The sequence below is a fragment of the Bufo bufo genome, chromosome 6, assembly GCF_905171765.1.
Source record: "Bufo bufo chromosome 6, aBufBuf1.1, whole genome shotgun sequence".
NCBI lineage: Eukaryota > Metazoa > Chordata > Amphibia > Anura > Bufonidae > Bufo > Bufo bufo.
Window position 1 is genome coordinate 399394994 of NC_053394.1, and position 21401 is coordinate 399416394.

Consider the following 21401-nt stretch of genomic DNA (forward strand, 5'->3'; position numbering starts at 1 on the left):
AAGCCATTACACCCAGCCAGCCAGAATACTGATCTGTACTGTTGAGGGTCAAGCAACCCAAAACAGCTGTCCATGGATGAATATCTGGCCAGGCTATTGTCCCAAGGCTTGTTAAAAATCAGATTGTGACTCATAGGGAGCCACTTCCAAGTGGTAGTGCTAGAAAGATGGTTCTCTTTTCTCAGGAGAAACCAGAAATGTATGAAATGCTAGTCTTAGTCAATCTGTCCCAAAATGCCTACCTGCTCTTACTCAGCTCCATTGGTTCTCGGAAAATAGCTTAAAATCTAAAGAATAAGGAATGATAGGCACAGACACAAGAATATACGTTTTAAAAGAAATGTTTATTAATGATTGGCCACCACTAATTATGAGATATACATTGATGTGAAATATTCTATACACATGGTTGATATACAGGTGAGCTATCTGCAGACATTTTTAATGATCATTTAGTGCTCTGTATTGCTTTCCCTTTCTATTCTATGACTTTACTTTGTATTTGTATCTTGTACTATGTCACTAAACTGTATTGAACCCCTTAAAGACCCACCCATTTCAGACTTCAATGAAATATCCTCCAGAGACGTAATCAGTATTAAACTGGTGGGGTCCTGATCCAGCATCCCACCAATCAGCTGTCTGTGGCAATCAATGGCACTGGAGATAAAACAAGTGGTAGGATGAGTCGCTAGTATTTAATGCCGGAGATTCCTTGAACAAGTCATTCTTATTGAGAAAGCCAGTCGGATGACTAACGAAATGCCTTCAAAAGAAAATACAAGTCCAGTGCCTCTCACTTACTACTACTGATATACCACGACCTGGAGGAATGAGAACCTTGCAATGTTTTTGTGGTATTTTTGTTGCGCAATATAACTATGTTATCTTAATTCTACAGGTGGTTAAGATTGTAGTAGTACCAATTTTTTTAAAAATGTGAAATAGTGTTTAAAAATGCATAATTTTTAAGGCTAATTTCACATCAGCGTTTTGGCATTCCGGTTTTGAGATCTGGCAGAGGATCTCAAAACCAGGCCAAAAGGGTTCAGATTAGGGCCAATGTATTGTGAATGGGGTATGTTCTGTTCAGGATGCATCCTGTTCTGGCAGACACAAAACCGATGCAAACTGTGGTTTTGTGTCTAGTTATCGAAATGGAACAAACCAGATTGTCACCATAAACAATGTAAGCCAGTGGTGTCGGAACCAAATTTTTTGGGGATCCTAAAAAAAAAAAAAAAAGTATCCGTCACCCAATGACTTACATTGTTTTTAGTGACGGATCCGTTTTGTTCCATTTTGACTTAACACAACCGCATCCTAACGGATTGGATGCATCCTTAAATCAAATTGAACCGTTTTGGGCCAGATTTGAGATCCTCTGCTGGATCTCAAAACCCGAAACCAAATTGCAGATGTGAAAGTAGCCTAATAAAAATTTAAAAAACGGTTAACGTATTTACTGTTTCATATAAGTATTAATAAAACATAATTATACTGAACACTGATGTCATGCCTCTGTAGATACAAATACCAAACACTGAAGTCACTTTTTACTGTGACATTTAAGAGGTTAAACTGCTGGGACTTATCTGATTGTAGTTGTAGCTTTTTTTTATTTTATTAGTCATAATCTTGTTGCTGATTGTGTAGGCACAGTGACAGTATCCACATAATTATAATGCTGTAAAAGTACAGAGCTAGTCTGCTATTATGACACAGGTAGAATCTGGGCACGAAAATGTGCTTCCTGTGTGAGTTCATCGATGCGCATTTACAGTGAACTTTAACACTTTCCACATACGGTACATCAAAATAACTTCTACCCTGTGTGACTCCTCTGATGAGCCACAAGACCTGCCTTAAGTCTATAACATTTCCCACACTCGGAACATGAAAATGGCTTCTCCCCTGTGTGAATTCTCTGATGTCTATCAAGATCTGATTTTTGGTTAAAGCATTTCTCGCATTCTGAACATGGAAATGGCCTCAAACCTATGTGATTTCTCTCATGTTTAACAAGTGTCGATTTCTCTTTGAAACATTTCCCACATTTTTGGCATGAAAATGGCTTCTCCCCTGTGTGAAGTCTCTGATGTTTAACTAGAGTTGATTTCTGAGTAAAACTCTTCCCACATTCTGAACAGGAAAATGGCCTTACCCCTGTGTGAATTCTCTGATGTTTAACAAGAGTTGATTTTTGGGTAAAACATTTCCCACATTCCGAACACGAGATAGGATTCGCCCCTGAGTGACTACTCTCATGTGTAATAAGGGCAGATCTTTCTGTAAAACTTCTCCCACATTCTGAACATAGAAAAGGCTTTGCTCCCGTGTGAATTCTCTGATGTTTAACAAGAATTGATACCACATTGAAACATTTACCACAGTATGAACATGAATATGGGTTCTCTTCCGTGTGAATTCTCTCATGTTTAATAAGAGCTGACTTATCTGTAAAACATTTCCCGCAGCCTGAACATGCATAGGTCTTCTCCCCTGTGTGAATTATCTGATGTTTTACAAGAGTTGATTTTTGGGTAAAACATTTCCCACATTCCGAACACGAGAATGGCTTCGCCCCTGAGTGAATTCTCTCATGTGTAATAAGGGCGGATCTTTCTGTAAAACTTCTCCCACATTCTGAACATAGAAAAGGCTTTGCTCCCGTGTGAATTCTCTGATGTTTAACAAGAATTGATACCACATTGAAACATTTACCACAGTATGAACATGAATATAGCTTCTCCCCCGTGTGAATTCTCTGATGTTTAATAAGAGTTGATTTTTGGGTAAAACATTTCCCACATTCCAAACACGAGAATGGCTTCGCCCCTGAGTGAATTCTCTCATGTGTAATAAGGGCGGATCTTTCTGTAAAACTTCTCCCACATTCTGAACATAGAAAAGGGTTTGCTCCCATGTGAATTCTCTGATGTTTAACAAGAATTGATACCACATTGAAACATTTACCACAGTATGAACATGAATATGGCTTCTCCCCCGTGTGAATTCTTTCATGTTTAATAAGAGCTGACTTATCTTTAAAACATTTCCCGCAGCCTGAACATGCATATGGCTTCTCCCCTGTGTGAATTCTCTTATGTATAACAAGAGATGATCTATGGGGAAAACCTTTTCCACATTCTGAACATAAAAATCGCTTCTCCCTTGTTTTCGCTTTTCTGTGGCTTTTATTTTGCTGTGACAAATCAGATGATAGGTGTTTGCTGTGAAGAACTAAGGGTATATCTGGGATAATGGCATCTTCTTTGTAAGTGTCCTCTGTGATACCACAATCCTCTGTTTTAAAATCAGAAGATTTCAGATGTCCCTCTGAGCTCCTGGTACAGTCATCTGCCAAGAATAAAAATAATTTTATTATTTTGTATACTATAACCATAGAATTATATTAACCCCATAGCATCATGTACAGAGTATATTGGGAGGTAAAATATGGTGCCAACTCAGGAGCTCAGCCACCATCATAGCATGTGGCAAGCAATGTCTGTGATCGGAGATGTCTGTGATCATGGACACTTCACTCCTCAGATGCCTTGGTCAATAGTGGCTATGGTATCTGAATAATTAGAAGGGAAGGATACCTCTAAGGCCTCATCTCCCTGCCAACCAAACACTTCTCAGTGAAATTGCTAGGTGCTGATTGGTTAGAAAGGAAGCCTGGGACCTTGTAATGGGCTTAACAGGAAGACATCAAAGTCACCATAGACTGCAACACTAATGTACTACAGAGGATCGTATCAACAATTCAATGGCTGCATATTAAACTCTGCTAGGGGAAAATAAAATTCAAATATATAAAAATAACAAGGCTGAAAATTCAAATCGCCCCCCTTTCCACAAACAACCAATAAAGAATGACTGCTATTGCCGTGTCAAATATGACCAAAAATATGTACTCTGCATAGTGTTTGACATAACAGAAAAAAAAATTAAACACTCAAATCGTTGTTTTTTGGGTCATTTTGCCCCTAGAACAAATTTAAAAAAGTGGTCGCGAGGCAATTTTTTTAACTAAGTAGTAAACCATATAATTGGTATCTCTGTAATCAAACTGACCATGGAATAAAGAGGTAACATTTCAGTCTTAGGGCACATAAAACAATATAAAAATTATTCCCTAAAACATTAGCAGAATTTTATTTATTTTTTCAATTTCAACCAAAAATTGATTGTGGCAACAAGGGGTTAATATTTATAGCATTTCTAGAAAAAAAACATTCCATACAAATTGCAAGGCATGTGGCCACACAAGCATGATTTTCTTCAGAATGCTAAAAAAAAATTAAAACTATATCACATTGATTTATACATTGATCTATATTATCTATTTTTTTATGGAGTTTGAATGCTGGGCCAATCAGGTCCCTGGCTCGGTCTCAATCTCAAAGCTAGGTGGTGGATTTAGGTCAGGCACTGACTGTCTGTCATTTTTGGTTTTCTGGCTCCTGATATCTGAAAATAAACAGTGCTGCATTTCTGTTGGACCTTCCGATGTGTTGACCTTGGCTTGTTTCAGGATTTGATTCTCATCTAACTAATTAGGTTTCTACTGATTCTCCTGGCTTTGACACCTCAGCTTGTTTCTAGAATAACCCCTTGTCTTCTGTTTTGCTTTTACTCTTCTGCTATTTTCAAGCTCACACCTGTTTTCTACCGCCTTACTCCACAGAAATAACATGGGGCCTGAGTGGCCAAGTTCAACTGGCCTCGCAGGGAGCTCCGTTGATCTATTAACTGGGGTGGGGAAGGAAGATAGGCAGCAGATTTAGAGTTTGCTGGTGGTGGTCCCAGATGGCGACCCTGTATTTCTTTCTCACCACTATATTCTTACATTCATATTCTGTATATCCATTTGTTGAAATGGCTACAGTTAAACTGCATATATTTTTCAAATTCTGATGCTCATATGCCTATTATATGCACTTTTGGCAGTGGATAATGGTAATTGGGCATTCTGGTGGCTTTGTGAGCCATGATACAGGGAGTGCAGAATTATTAGGCAAGTTGTATTTTTGAGGATTAATTTTATTATTGAACAACAACCATGTTCTCAATGAACCCAAAAAACTCATTAATATCAAAAGCTGAATATTTTTGGAAGTAGTTTTTAGTTTGTTTTTAGTTTTAGCTATTTTAGGGGGATATCTGTGTGTGCAGGTGACTATTACTGTGCATAATTATTAGGCAACTTAACAAAAAACAAATATATACCCATTTTAATTATTTATTTTTACCAGTGAAACCAATATAACATCTCACCATTCACAAATATACATTTCTGACATTCAAAGACAAAACAAAAACAAATCAGTGACCAATATAGCCACCTTTCTTTGCAAGGACACTCAAAAGCCTGCCATCCATGGATTCTGTCAGTGTTTTGATCTGTTCACCATCAACATTGCGTGCAGCAGCAACCACAGCCTCCCAGACACTGTTCAGAGAGGTGTACTGTTTTCCCTCCTTGTAAATCTCACATTTGATGATGGACCACAGGTTCTCAATGGGGTTCAGATCAGGTGAACAAGGAGGCCATGTCATTAGATTTTCTTCTTTTATACCCTTTCTTGCCAGCCACGCTGTGGAGTACTTGGACGCGTGTGATAGAGCATTGTCCTGCATGAAAATCATGTTTTTCTTGAAGGATGCAGACTTCTTCCTGTACCACTGCTTGAAGAAGGTGTCTTCCAGAAACTGGCAGTAGGACTGGGAGTTGAGCTTGACTCCATCCTCAACCCGAAAAGGCCCAACAAGCTCATCTCAGTACTCCACCTCCACCTTGCTGGCGTCTGAGTCGGACTGGAGCTCTCTGCCCTTTACCAATCCAGCCACGGGCCCATCCATCTGGCCCATCAAGACTACCTCTCATTTCATCAGTCCATAAAACCTTAGAAAAATCAGTCTTGAGATATTTCTTGGCCCAGTCTTGACGTTTCAGCTTGTGTGTCTTGTTCAGTGGTGGTCGTCTTTCAGCCTTTCTTACCTTGGCCATGTCTCTGAGTATTGCACACCTTGTGCTTTTGAGCACTCCAGTGATGTTGCAGCTCTGAAATATGGCCAAACTGGTGGCAAGTGGCATCTTGGCAGCTGCACGCTTGACTTTTCTCAGTTCATGGGCAGTTATTTTGCGCCTTGGTTTTTCCACACGCTTCTTGCGACCCTGTTGACTATTTTGAATGAAACGCTTGATTGTTCGATGATCACGCTTCAGAAGCTTTGCAATTTTAAGAGTGCTGCATCTCTCTGCAAGATATCTCACTATTTTTGACTTTTCTGAGCCTGTCAAGTCCTTCTTTTGACCCATTTTGCCAAAGGAAAGGAAGTTGCCTAATAATTATGCACACCTAATATAGGGTGTTGATGTCATTAGACCACACCCCTTCTCATTACAGAGATGCACATCACCTAATATGCTTAATTGGTAGTAGGCTTTTGAGCCTATACAGCTTGGAGTAAGACAACATGCATAAAGAGGATGATGTGGTCAAAATACTCATTTGCCTAATAATTCTGCACGCAGTGTATACTGTGTGTACTGACACCTTTTGTATCATAGCCAGCATGAACTTTTTCATCAACTTGTTCCACAGTAGGTTTTCTGCAGGGTTTGACTACATGGGCTAGCTTTCACACAAATCAGAAAGCCTTGAGTGCCCATGACCTGTGGTCAGTTTACTAGTTTACCTCCTTGGACCACTGTTGGTAGGTACTAAGTAGAACACCCAACAAGACCTGCAGATTGGAGATGGTCTGATCCAGTTGTCTAGCCATAACAGTTTAGCACTTGTTGAAGCTGCTCAGATTCTTACCCTGGTCCATTTCCCCTGCCTCTATTCACATCATGTGCGTCAATTTAAAGAAATGATTGCACAGTGCTTGCCGCCTAACATATGCCACTGCATGACAGTTTCCATTGTCATGAAATAAATTATATTCACTTTACCTGTGAGTATTTCTAATGTTATGGTTGATCGGTGCATGACTCCATGTTCTGTATTCTGGTTGCACACAGTAACATGACTCTAAGGCCTCTTTCACACGGGCGTTGCGGGAAAATGTCCGGGTGCGTTGCGGGAACACCCGCGATTTTTCCACGCGAGTGCAAAACATTGTAATGCGTTTTGCACTCGCGTGAGAAAAATCACGCATGTTTGGTACCCAAACCCGAACTTCTTCACAGAAGTTCAGGTTTGGGTTAGGTGTTGTGTAGATGTTATTATTTTCCCTTATAACATGGTTATAAGGGAAAATAATAGCATTCTGAATGCAGAATGCATAGTAGGTGATCAATTGAGGGTTAAAAAAAATAAAAATTAACTCACCTTCTCCGTTTGTTCGCATAGTTCCCGGTCTCTTCTTTACTTCTTTAATGATGAGCTATGGGCTAAAGGACCTTTGGTGACGTCAGATCACATGCTCCAATCACATGGTCCATCACCGTGGTGATGGACCATGTGATTGGAGCATGTGATCTGACGTCACCACAGGTCCTAGCCGATAGTTCATCTTTTAAGAAGTAAAGAAGAGATCGGGAACTACGTGAACAAGAGGAGAAGGTGAGTTAATTTTTTTAACCCTCAATTGATCACCTACTATGCATTCTGCATTCAGAATGCTATTATTTTCCCTTATAACCATGTTATAAGGGAAAATAATACAGTGAATAGACTGTCACCTAGCAACCATGCGTGAAAATCGCACCGCATCCGCACTTGCTTGCGGATGCTTGCGATTTTCACGCAACCCCATTCACTTCTATGGGGCCTGCGTTGCGTGAAAAACGCAGAATATAGAGCATGCTGCAATTTTCACGCAACGCATAAGTGATGCGTGAAAATCACCGCTCATCTGAACAGCCCCATAGAAATGAATGGGTCGGTATTCAGTGCGGGTGCAATGCGTTCACCTCACGCATCACATCCGCGCGGAATACACGCCCGTGTGAAAGGGGCCTAACAGGAGCTAATCGATCCTTAGTCACAACATTATTTCTCTCATTAGTACTGACAGCAGTTGTTCAAGAAATAGGCCTCATTCAAATTTCATATTTCATGTCCAATGCTGTAAATCCACATTTAAATGCATATCACATGTTACTGATACAACGGTATCACATTTTCACCCATATTTAATTTGTATTTTGGCTGAATGTGTAAATATAAAGCTAAAACTACTGACTGAAGACAGGGGCGGACTGACCATTCGGGCACTCGGGCATGGAACGATTTTGGAAGCGCTGATTAGTACCGGAGGACCAGGAAGGATCGGTACTCACTGCTTCCTGATCCTCGGCTGTTGGCTGTGCAGGGCTGCGCACAGCGTGAGTCGCTCTGTGACGTCACACTGTGCGCGGCAGCCGACAGCAGGAGGAAGAAGATTGCGATGCCAGTGAGGAGCAGCGGAGTCCAGGAGCAGGAGAGGTAAGTGTTTTATTTTGCTGGGAGCTGAGGCATAATATGGGGGCTGAGAGGCATAATGGGGGCTGCCTGAGAGTCATCATGGGGGCTGCCTGAGAGGCATAATGGGGGGCCAGAAAGGCATAATGGAGGGCCTGAGAGGCATAATGGGGGCCGAGAGGCATAAGGGATGATAATGGGGCTGATGAGAGGCATAAGGGATGATAATGGGGGCTGATGAGAGGCATAAGGGATGATAATGTGGGCTGAGAGGCATGAGGGCTGATTATAGGGCTGATTGGGGGTCATTTACATTTGGGTCTGAGCTGAGGTCTGATTGGGGGTCTGATTTGAGGTCTTATTAACATTGGGGGTCTGATTGGGGCTGTCAGCTGAGGTCTGATTTACATTGGGGGTTTGATTGGTGGTTTGAGCTGAGGTGTAATGAAAAATATTTTTTTCTTATTGTCCCCCTTCTAAAACCTAGGTGCGTCTTATACGTCTCCTTCCTGAACTGCAGAGCGGTGCCCACTTCCAGCCCTGAGCCCAGCTGCCCACTGCCCAGAGCACTGATCCTGAGCCTGCTGGGGTCTTCAGAACTGTAAGTATTTACAGTAATTCACTGTAAGTTATATTATATATATATTACTTGTTTTATGTGAGTATGGGTGCTGGTTGGTTGGAGAAGGGGGTGGGGGGGGATGAAGAAGGGGTACAGTACTATGCACATTGTAAAAAAATAAAAATAAAAAAGGAATCTGCAAAATACTATATAGTTGTGCTTTTTTAATTTTTAGAATAATGATACTTTTAGAATATTTGATACTTTTGTGCTGATTCTTTTTTTTTTATAGGGACACTATAGTCACCAGAACCACAACAGCTAAACGTGGTAGTTATTGTGGCTATAGCATGTCTCTGTAAGTATTTACATTACTGCCAAGGAACCCTCTAGTGGCCACTCATCAGACGGCCACTAGAGGTGCTTCCTAGTCCGGTTGTGCAACACTGGCATTCACGCTAAACACTCCTCATAGAAATGCATTGATTCAAAGCATCTCTATGAAGCCACGCATGCGCAATAGCCTCCCAATGCTTCCCTATGGGAAAGCAGTGGGTTGGCTATGACATACTCACACACTGCACATTCCTGTGCATTGCATTGATGAGGTGATCTGTAATACACTCACAAGCTGCACATTCCTGTGACTTATATTGCTGTAGAGCTTGCGATACTCACACAGTGCACTTTTCTATGCATTTTATTGCTGAGGTGATCTGTGATGTACTTGCACATCGCACATTACTGTGAGTTGCATTGCTGTGGAGCTATGCGATACACTGAGTCTGAAATACGCTTGTGGTGGAGGGTGTGATTTTATTTTTTTAAATTAGTAAACATTTATTTTGAACATAGTGAAGAGAAATTCTGTACCAAGTGTAGGCGATATGTTGTGGCTTGAGGGTGGGCGGTGACACAGGGGCCCCATAATCTCCTATTGCCCAGGGGCCCCATGAGTTGTCAGTCCGCCCCTGAGATAGAGCCTAAAAATTGATTGTAAAGTTGTTCTATCAAGTTAATGAGTAGAATCTGTGAGTCTTCATTGCTTAATTTAGTGGTTACTACTCACCTGGGCGGTTATCTGTAGGAATGTCCTCTATACTCTGCTCACCCTTCACATATGTCTCTGTAGCCTTAATCATTTTCAGATCTTTATCTGGATCCAAAACCTGTGAAACAAATACTGTAAATGAAGACGGTTGGAGGAGTCATGTGGGATGTTTGAGAAGGATAAAACAAGCCTGAACACAAGATCTTCTACAAATCATAGAGAACATTTCATGAGACCTTATCTCCATCTACCTGATCATCCTGTGGGACATTGTGATGTTCTTCTGAACCATGCTGTGGAACAAGAGGACTGTGCCGCCTCTCCTGTGTTTTTATCTTACCGGATCTAACTATAGAAAACATCCAGAGACTGAATTCATTAATCAAATAATGAGAGGACATGTGTATTTAGTCATGTCTATTACCTGATGATGTGAGAGGCCGGTGATCCTCCATCATGACGTCCTTGTACAGATCTTTGTTTCCTTCTAAACATTTTGACTCTTCCATGGAGAAATAGACTCCATGGCACCTTATAGGAACCTAAGAACATGATACAGTCATTACCCAGATCCCTTCATAGTGTTACTATATAATGTCCCAGCATTCCCAGCAGTGTCACCTCTCCAGTCAGCAGCTCAATCATACAGACATCTGGATCTTACTGGATAGATGACATATTGAAACACCTGCCGATGTTGGCAATTTGTTCATATAACTCATTTATTTATGGAGATTTGCTTTTAGCGCATTCTTTACAATTTTTGCTTATAGCGTCTGATTCATTGATTAATAAAGGTTACCTGCCCCACCTCCTTGTTTAGTCATTTTGGTGTCGGGGGGATATTCCACACCATTGTATTTGTGGTACGGTACCATTATAAGGCTACTTTCACACTAGCGTTGTTTCAATCCGGCGTTCAATTCCGACACCGGAACTGCCCGCCGGATCCGGAAAAACGTGTGAAAACGTATTACATTTGAATCCTGATCAGGATTTTGATCTCAATGAAAAAATGCATTGGAAAAAACGGATCCGCCATTTATGGACTTTTTTTTTCACATTTTTCGGGTTTAACATGCAAAAGCCGGATCCGGTTTGACTGAACACACAGCGCCAGATCCGGCGTTAATGCAAGTCAATGGGAAAAAGCGGCGTTCAGTCAAAGTGCTCTGGATTTTTGGCCGGAGGTAAAAATACAACATGCTACGGTTTTCTGAAAAGCCTGATGCATCCTGAACAGATTACTCTCCATTCAGAGTGCATTAGGATAAAACTGATCAGTTCTTTTCCGGATTTGAGCCCCTAGGACGGAACTCTATGCCGGAAAAGAAAAACGCTAGTGGGAAAGTACCCTAATGCACTGCAGTCAGCATCAACATTTGTGACCTTGGTTTTTATATGTACGTTTCATCTGCTTCGTATTATACTCCCCATATAATGGTTACTCGCGGTTGTTTTTGCCTATCACAGCTTGATAAAGGGCAGCTCAGCTCCAAAATGTCGCTGCTTTACTGTGTTTCGTGTAACTGGATATAATAAACTGTGGCGGTCATAATACCCCTTTAACTGGCCGAATTTATGTAGAAGCGCCGGCCTCTACGTAACTTTCGGCACATCCAGCACCTATCTAAATCTATGTCGGCTTCTTTGTCTTACATATACATCATTTTCTATGCCTAAAACAAGCGTAGAAAATGATAAATGAGACGGGCCAGCCAGGGTGCACCTTCCTTGCCCACAACATGCCTACTTTTTTTTAGATCCGGCGTCAGCAGTTACAGATTACGGTGCAAATAACGTTTGTGCCGCAATCTGCAACAGATAAACGCCAAAAAGTTGTAAATGACTCCCTTTATTCACATCGAAATATTACCCTTGGAGTGGCGTTCCTTACTCTCTAAAGACTTTATGGTATTGTGATTCGTGACAGTGGACACCTGATGGACGGGCACCAACATTTATTCCTTCAACTACTGGGTGTGCAACTTCTAGTTACTGCCGGTACACTCTCAGGTAGTGGCGCATGAACAGTCCCTGCTCTGGTATTGGAAGCAGAACTTCTGCTTGCGCCAGAATAATGGCGCGGATGCGACATTGTCAGGGCCAAGTGAGATGTCCAGCCCTAGTGGGACCGTTGAGCTTCTTCAGCAGCAGCGACAACCTTTTACAGACGAAAAGCTCTATTTCATGAACAGCTCGATTCCTTAAAGGGGTTTGGCCACTGTGCATGTGCAGCCACCCTCCATTCATTTACATGGGGCCGCCGAAAATAGCCGAGCCAGCTGGGCTATTTCTGTTGGCTCCATAGAAATGAATGGGAGTGGGGGCGGCGCATGTCCGGTGCGCTCCTATTTACATGTATGAGAGGAGCGGCGGTGGTGGCCGGACCCCGGGAAACCAGGGGGCCTCCAGCCACAGCACTCTACGCTCCGATCTTATTGTAGGTGCGGGTCCCAGAAGTGGGACCCGCACCTATCAGACAATAGCGATATCCCCCATTGTATGTGATGGTGAAACCCCTTTAATCCCTTCCAGAGATTAATACTATGATGTAACAGAAAAATATCCCATGGAAAATATATACAGTGGCTCAGTGGTTAGCACACTACAAAGACAGTAAGCGATGAGAATGGGGCAGATTTACTAAACCTGTAGATGACGTTACCCTAGACCTGCACCAGATTTATCACAGCGGCTCAGGCTGGACGGTGCAGGCACTACTGCTTGTCATACTTTGTGACATCTGTATGAAAGAAAGGCACAATTTTGGTGCAAATTGGTGGATCTTAGGTCCCGCCCATTTACCACAAAGCCACTCCCACATGGCCGAGCTAGGAGCGGAGAATTGCTCTAAAACTAGATGTGCCAATCTGCACCAAAAATGTACCAGTTGGTGTCAAAGCTTGGTACGGTTTACAATAGCGCTTAGGAGCACAGCGATTAGTGGACGTGGGCCTGTGTCCGTAAATAGACAGAGGAGCCCGGCTCCAGGGTCATGTGGCCCCTTATAGTATTCTGTCAAACAGTACAGAAATAATTCTGCCATAAAGCGCATAAATAACTGCTGCATAAGCCAGCATACGGCATTTAAAACAGGGATCGACCGATTATCAGTTTTACCGATATTATCGGCCGATATTCAGGATTTTGAACGTTATCGGTATCGGCATCTATTTTGCCGATATACCGATAACGTATGGAGAACAAGGATCGCGCTGCTGACAGCGCTCTCCGTGTTCCCTCTGCAGCACAGGGGAGAAGGAAGCAGCGTCTCCCTCCCCCTGTGCTGCTGCTGCCACCAATGAGAGGAGGGAGGCTTTAGCCACTGCCACCAATGAAGATAACTATCTCATTAATTCATATACAGGAGGCGGGAGCTGGCTGCAGAATCATGTAGCCGGTTCCCGACCTCTATGACAAGTAGCTGCGCTCTGCGGCACCTGAGGGGTTAACTGCCGCAGATCGCAGCTCCCGCTCATAGAGGTCAGGAGCCGGCTATGTGATTCTGCAGCCAACACCCGCCTCCTGTATATGAATTAATGAGATAGTTATCTTCATTGGTGGCGCAGTGCACCCCCCCCCAAACCCCAGTATTAAAGACATTGGTGGCGCAGTGCGCCCACCCAAGGCCCCCAGTATTAATCATTGGGGGCAGTGGCCACAGGGTCCCCTCTCCCCTCCTCCTCAGTGGCAGTTCCGATCGGAGCCCCAGTAGTGTAATCCTGGGGCTCCGATCAGTTACCATGGCAGCCAGGACGCTACTGAAGCCCTGGCTGCCATGGTAACATCCCTGATGCTGTGTGCACAAAGCACAGGGCAGCAGGGAGAGTGTGAAGTCCTATTAACCCTGATAGAGCTCTATCAGGGTGAATAGGACAAGGGTTCCAGCCCCTAAGGGGGCTAAAAGTAGGGGGAAAAAAACACCAAAATATTAAGTATAAATGAAAAAGAGAGATTTAGAAAAAAAAAACTACACGTTAACAATAAACATATTCATTTTCAGCAGATTTGTGTAGGAATTTTTTTTTTTTCAAATATGAAAATTCACAGAATATCGGTATCAGCTCTAAAAAAAATCTATATCGGTCGATCCCTATTTAAAATCTACTACAGGTTCATATATATAAATGCAACCATATAGTATCAGATCCAGAATGTACGAGTAAATATTACTCTCCCTTACTGTATATGAAGAACAATAATGTATCTGAATAATTGACAGCATAAAAGTAGTTCTGTCAGACTGTATTCAACACTGCTATATAACACCGCCAACACAGAACAGAAATTATTGTCCCTATAATTCTACCAAATAATACGTAAAACATTACCGCCATACGAAAAATAATGCTTTTCAATATTAATTATTGGCTGCCAAAATGTATAGAAAAAAAACTGCAAAAACTCTCCTTATAATAATTAGAACATTGTCTCCATGCAGTACGGATATACTTCAGTGTGTAAAATGCGAACATACAATATATACCGTATTTTTCGCCCGATAAGACGCACCGGCCCATAAGACGCACCTAGGTTTTTGAGGAGGAAAATAATAAAAAAAATATTTTGAACCAATAGGTGTGCTTTTGGTGGGTTTTGAACTAATTGTGGTCTGTGGATGGCACACTGTTATGGGGGATCTGTGGATGGCGCACTGTTATGGGGGATCTGTGGGTGACGCACTGTTATGGGGGATCTGTGGGTGACGCACTGTTATGGGGGATCTGTGGGTGACGCACTGTTATGGGGGATCTATGGGTGACGCACTGTTATGGGGGATCTGTGGGTGACACTTATGGGGGATCTGTGGGTGACAATTATGGGGGATCTGTGGGTGGCTCTTATTGGGGTCTCTGGATGGCACTGTTATGGGGATCTGTGTATGACACAGTTATGGGGGGGGATCTGTGGATGACACATATATAGCATCTTACGCTATGTGTCATCCACAGATCCCCTCCATAACAGTGTCCCTGTAGTGAATGACCCTCAATACAAGGGGTGGGGGTCGCATCTGCTTTTATAATGACAGCGGGGCCCGTGCAGTGACTGTATTCTACTACACGGGCCCCGCTCACTGTATAATCGTATCTGTAATAGTTAATTGTGTATATAATGTAATCGCATAATCAGCGCTACTTACAACTACAAGCGCTCGGTAGGCAGTATTAATCTACTGGTGGGTGCTAGCCAGACCACCTCCTCCCAGATGTCCAACAGGCAAGCGTTGAAGACGGGGACTCCCACCGCGAAAAGCCAGTGGTTGGTGTGGTACGAAGAAGAGATGGCGGCTCTGGGCCCAGGCGTCTCCCAGGAGTATAAGGAGGAGGCTGCTCGCCGAGCCCAGCGGAGACAAGAAGCAATGGCGCCCGAAAGAGGGGGTAACGTTACTTGGAGCGTTGTTAACCCAACGACCCAGGAACCTGTACGGATCACCCTGATGGACTTCAAGACGTTTAATGAGTTTTCCAGAGATGTAGAGGGGTTCTTCAAGGACTTTGAGCAGCAGTGTGCCGTAAAGGAGCTGTCCCACTCTGGCAGGATGCGTTTGTAAGTTGGACTCCTGACCGGAAGTGTGGCCGAGGCTTACCGAACCCTGGATCCACCGCGGAACCGGGATTATAACATTGTAAAACAGACTATCCTGGATTACCATGCTATCACCCCAGTTCCGAGACCTCCCACATGCACTACGGGGGGATCATTCAGGATGTATGCTCATAAGATGTCCCAGGCATGTCAGAGATAGCTCGAAGCGGAGGAAGCCTTTACTGTGGAAGATGTTGTACAGGCGTTCCTAACCGAAAAATTTATTGACAAGTGCCCATCCGAAATACGGGAATGGGTCCGGGAGCGCACACCGCGCACCTTGGGTAGGGCTGCAGCTTTGGCTGATGAGGCTCTTACTATCCAACTGCAATGGAGGAGGCTTCTGGACCATAAACCACAGCCTCCGGTTATATCTGCCCCTCCACCCAGCAGCAGGACGATGACAACCCCACCTCACAATCCTGTGCCCCAACCGCTCCAACAACGACCTGGGGAATACACAGAATGGTAGAGCAACAAGACAACACTCCTAAAATGTGTAAAATTATGAACAGTGACGAAATGATAAACAACACACCATATCCCACCATCACACAGCATAAAAATAATTCTGCCGTACACCATAGTCTCATTACACACAGGATATGAAGTCATTGCTGTAGTCGTGGCCGAGAAGTTAAGGCGATGCACTAGAAATCAATTGGGGTTTCCCCGCGTATAGTACCGACTACTATTGGTATCTCATTCTTTGGTGCTGCACCCCCCTTACATCTCCTCCGTCATCTCTGTCTACCATCCTACCCGTTCTCTCCACAGTGCTGCACCCCCTACATCTCCTCCCTCATCTCTGTCTACTATCCTACCCATGCTCCCCACAGTGCTTCACCCCCTACATCTCCTCCGTCATCTCTGTCTACCACCCTACCCATGCTCTCCACAGTGCTTCACCCCCTACATCTCCTCCATCATCGGTCTACCATCCTATCCGTGCTCTCCACAGTGCTTCACCCCCTACATCTTCTCCTCATCTCCGTCTACCATCCTACCTGTGCTCTCCACAGTGCTGCACCCTCTACATCTCCTCCGTCATCTCTGTCTCCCATCCTACCCGTGCTCTCCACAGTGCTTCACCCCCTACATCTCCTCCTCATCTCTGTCTACCATCCTATCCGTGCTCTCCACAGTGCTGCACCTCCTTACATCTCCTCCTCATCTCTGTCTACCATCCTACCCCTGCTCTCCACAGTGCTGCACCCCCTACATCTCCTCCCTCATCTCTGTCTACTATCCTACCCATGGTCTTCACAGTGCTGCATCCCCTACATCTCCTCTTCATCTCTGTCTACCATCCTACCCGTGCTCTCCACAGTGCTGCACCCCCTTACATCTCCTCCTCATCTCTGTATACCATCCTACCCATGTTCTCCACAGTGCTGCACCCCCTACATCTCCTCCTCATCTCTGTATACCATCCTACCCATGTTCTCCACAGTGCTGCATCCCCTACATCTCCTCTTCATCTCTGTCTACCATCCTACCCGTGCTCTCCACAGTGCTGCACCCCCTTACATCTCCTCCTCATCTCTGTATACCATCCTACCCATGTTCTCCACAGTGCTGCACCCCCTACATCTCCTCCTCATCTCTGTATACCATCCTACCCATGTTCTCCACAGTGCTGCATCCCCTACATCTCCTCTTCATCTCTGTCTACCATCCTACCCGTGCTCTCCACAGTGCTGCACCCCCTACATCTCCTCCTCATCTCTGTATACCATCCTACCCATGTTCTCCACAGTGCTTCACCCCCTACATCTCCTCCTCATCTCTGTCTACCATCCTACCCATGTTCTCCACAGTGCTGCACCCCTTACATCTCCTCTGTCATCTGTCTACCACCCTACCTGTGCTCTCCACAGTGCTGCAGAAAGGGTTAAATATGATCTGATTCTGCAGAGCAGCATCGGAATGGAGGAGGGGATCACTGATTATTTGATATTTAACCCTATCTGCGTCACCCCTTTTTAATTAAAAAAACAAAATTATTCCTCTTAAAAACCCTAACAATTATAGGGAACCTGTCACCTTAAAAACGCATATAAAACCGCCAGCATTCCCTGATAGTAGCCCCCAGTCTGTTCATAATCATATGTTTGATCCGGTAGTCTGATGCTCAATAGCTTAAAAAAACTATATTTTAAGCGCCATCAGCGCTACCTTTCCGGTCAGCTGCAAGTCAAGGTAAGCACGCCCCCTAACCGTCCCCTCTCTTCTTTGATTGACAGCCTGAAGAGCGGCCGGGATCACAGAAGTCTCACACATGCGCGGTTCGCCGCTGAAAGACGGCTAACAGTGGCAGCCGGAGATGGGATCGCGCCTTACCAAGGAGAGCACCGCGCATGCGCGAGACTTCAGGCTGTCAATCAGAGAAGAGAGGGGACGGTTAGGGGGCGTGCTTACCTTGACTTGCAGCTGACCGGAAAGATAGCGCTGATGGCGCTTGAAATATAGTTTTTTTTAAGCTATTGAGCATCAGACTACCGGATCAAACATATGATTATGAACAGACTGGGGGCTACTATCAGGGAATGCTGGCGGTTTTATATGCGTTTTTGAGGTGACAGGTTCCCTTTAAATCCAATTAAAATGAAATGTTTTTAGCAAAAAATATATAGTATTCAATAAATAAAAGATGAAAGGCGTCCACAGCCTTACTGATCCCCTCCCCAGTAATCCTGACAGACAATGGCGGGGACTGTACACATACCTCCACCTGCACCGCTGGACAATACATCTATGGGGGAGGAGGAGACTAGTGGGCTGAAGGACCTTTCATGATGTCATGACCATGTGACCAAATGGGGGAGGAGTTAGACAACAGATTGCTTGGCAGGAGGAGTTAAAGGACCTTTCATGTTGTCAAGGCCATGTGATCCAGTGTGGGAGGGGTCAGATTCTAGTTGAAGAGGTAAAGGACCTTTCATGATGTCACGGCAATGTGATCATGTGTGGGAGGAGTCAGATTCTAGTTGAGGAGGTAAAGGATCTTAAATGTTGTCACGGCCATGTGATTATTTGTGGGAGGAGTCAGGCACCAGGATGTACGGCTGGAGGAGTAAAAGGACCTTTCATGATGTCGTGGCCATGTGATCCTGTGTGGGAGGAGTCAGCTTCATGGTGGTTCTGCTGAAGGAGTTTTATGTGGTTCCTTCATGAAAATGTCACAATGTCCTCGTAACTTGTCTCTCTACATATTTTGAAGTTGGAAGGTATATTGTACTGTACATCATACACACACAGCTCTGCACTGTACATTATACATGCAGCTCTGCACTGTACATTATACACACACATCTCTGCACTGTACATTATACACACAGCTCTGCACTGTACATTATACACACACAGCTCTGCACCGTACATTATACACACACAGCTCTGCACTGTACATTATACACACACAGCTCTGCACCGTACATTATACACACAGCTCTGCACTGTACATTATACACACAGCTCTGCACTGTACATTATACACACAGCTCTGCACTGTACATTATACACACAGCTCTGCACTGTACATTATACACACAGCTCTGCACTGTACATTATACACACAGCTCTGCAGTGTACATTATACACACAGCCCTACACCGTACATTATACACACAGCTCTGCACTGTACATTATACACACAGCTCTGCACTGTACATTATACACACACAGCTCTGCACTGTACATTATACACACAGCTCTGCACTGTACATTATACATACACAGCTCTGCACTGTACATTATACACACAGCTCTGTACTGTCCATTATACACACAGCTCTGCACTGTACATTATACACGCAGCTCTGTACTGTCCATTATACACACAGCTCTGCACCGTACATTATACATACACAGCTCTGCACTGTACATTATACACACAGCTCTGTACTGTCCATTATACACACAGCTCTGCACCGTACATTATACACACACAGCTCTGCACTGTACATTATACACACACAGCTCTGCACCGTACATTATACACACAGCTCTGCACTGTACATTATACACACAGCTCTGCACTGTACATTATACACACAGCTCTGCACTGTACATTATACACACAGCTCTGCACTGTACATTATACACACAGCTCTGCAGTGTACATTATACACACAGCCCTACACCGTACATTATACACACAGCTCTGCACTGTACATTATACACACAGCTCTGCACTGTACATTATACACACACAGCTCTGCACTGTACATTATACACACAGCTCTGCACTGTACATTATACACACACAGCTCTGCACTGTACATTATACACACAGCTCTGTACTGTCCATTATACACACACAGCTCTGCACTGTACATTATACACACAGCTCTGCACCGTACATTATACACACAGCTCTGCACTGTACATTATACACACAGCTCTGCACTGTACATTATACACACAGCTCTGCACTGTACATTATACACACAGCTCTGCACTGTACATTATACACACAGCTCTGCAGTGTACATTATACACACAGCCCTACACCGTACATTATACACACAGCTCTGCACTGTACATTATACACACAGCTCTGCACTGTACATTATACACACACAGCTCTGCACTGTACATTATACACACAGCTCTGCACTGTACATTATACACACACAGCTCTGCACTGTACATTATACACACAGCTCTGCACTGTACATTATACACGCAGCTCTGCACTGTACATTATACACACACAGCTCTACACTGTACATTATACACACAGCTTTGCACTGTACATTATACACACACAGCTCTGCACCGTACATTATACACACACAGCTCTGCACTGTACATTATACACAGCTCTGCACTGTACATTATACACACATCTCTGCACTGTACATTATACACACAGCTCTGCACTGTACATTATACACACAGCTCTGCACTGTACATTATACACACATCTCTGCACTGTACATTATACACACAGCTCTGCACTGTACATTATACACACAGCTCTGCACCGTACATTATACACACAGCTCTGCACTGTACATTATACACACACAGCTCTGCACCGTACATTATATACACACAGCTCTGCACTGTACATTATACACACCGCTCTGCACTGTACATTATATACACACAGCTCTGCACTGTACATTATACACACATCTCTGCACTGTACATTATATACACACAGCTCTGCACTGTACATTATACACACAGCTCTGCACTGTACATTATACACACACAGCCCTGCACTGTACATTATACACACACAGCTCTGCACTGTACATTATACACACAGCTCTGCACTGTACATTATACACACAGCTCTGCACTGTACATTATACACACAGCTCTGCACTGTACATTATACACACACATCTCTGCACTGTACAATATACACATAGCTCTGCACTGTACATTATACACACCGCTCTGCACTGTACATTATACACACCGCTCTGCACTGTACATTATACACACACACAGCTCTGCACTGTAAATTATACACACATCTCTGCACTGTACATTATACACACACAGCTCTGCACTGTACATTATACACATAGTTCTGCACTGTACATTATACACACAGCTCTGCACTGTACATTATACACGTAGCTCTGCACTGTACATTATACATGCAGCTCTGCACTGTACATTATACACACAGCTCTGCACTGTATATTATACACACAGCTCTGCACTGTACATTATACACACACACATCTCTGCACTGTACATTATACACGCAGCTCTGCACTGTACATTATACACACAGCTCTGCACTTTA

The 21401-nt window shown here is 43.7% G+C and overlaps 2 protein-coding genes across 2 annotated transcripts in view; both read right to left on the reverse strand.

Annotated features, from left to right (window-relative positions):
• The window catches only part of LOC121004472 (oocyte zinc finger protein XlCOF22-like), a 1539666-nt gene that overhangs the window by 1348245 nt on the left and 170020 nt on the right, over nt 1-21401 (reverse strand). The window lies entirely within an intron of this gene.
• On the reverse strand, nt 1436-10606 carry LOC121004470 (gastrula zinc finger protein XlCGF26.1-like). The gene is made up of 4 exons (XM_040436706.1): nt 10461-10606; nt 10288-10385; nt 10055-10154; nt 1436-3360 (listed from the first exon to the last, which is right to left on the reverse strand). Exons 1-4 carry the CDS (start codon nt 10543-10545, stop codon nt 1826-1828), a joined length of 1818 nt encoding a protein of 605 aa, XP_040292640.1. The 5' UTR covers nt 10546-10606; the 3' UTR covers nt 1436-1825.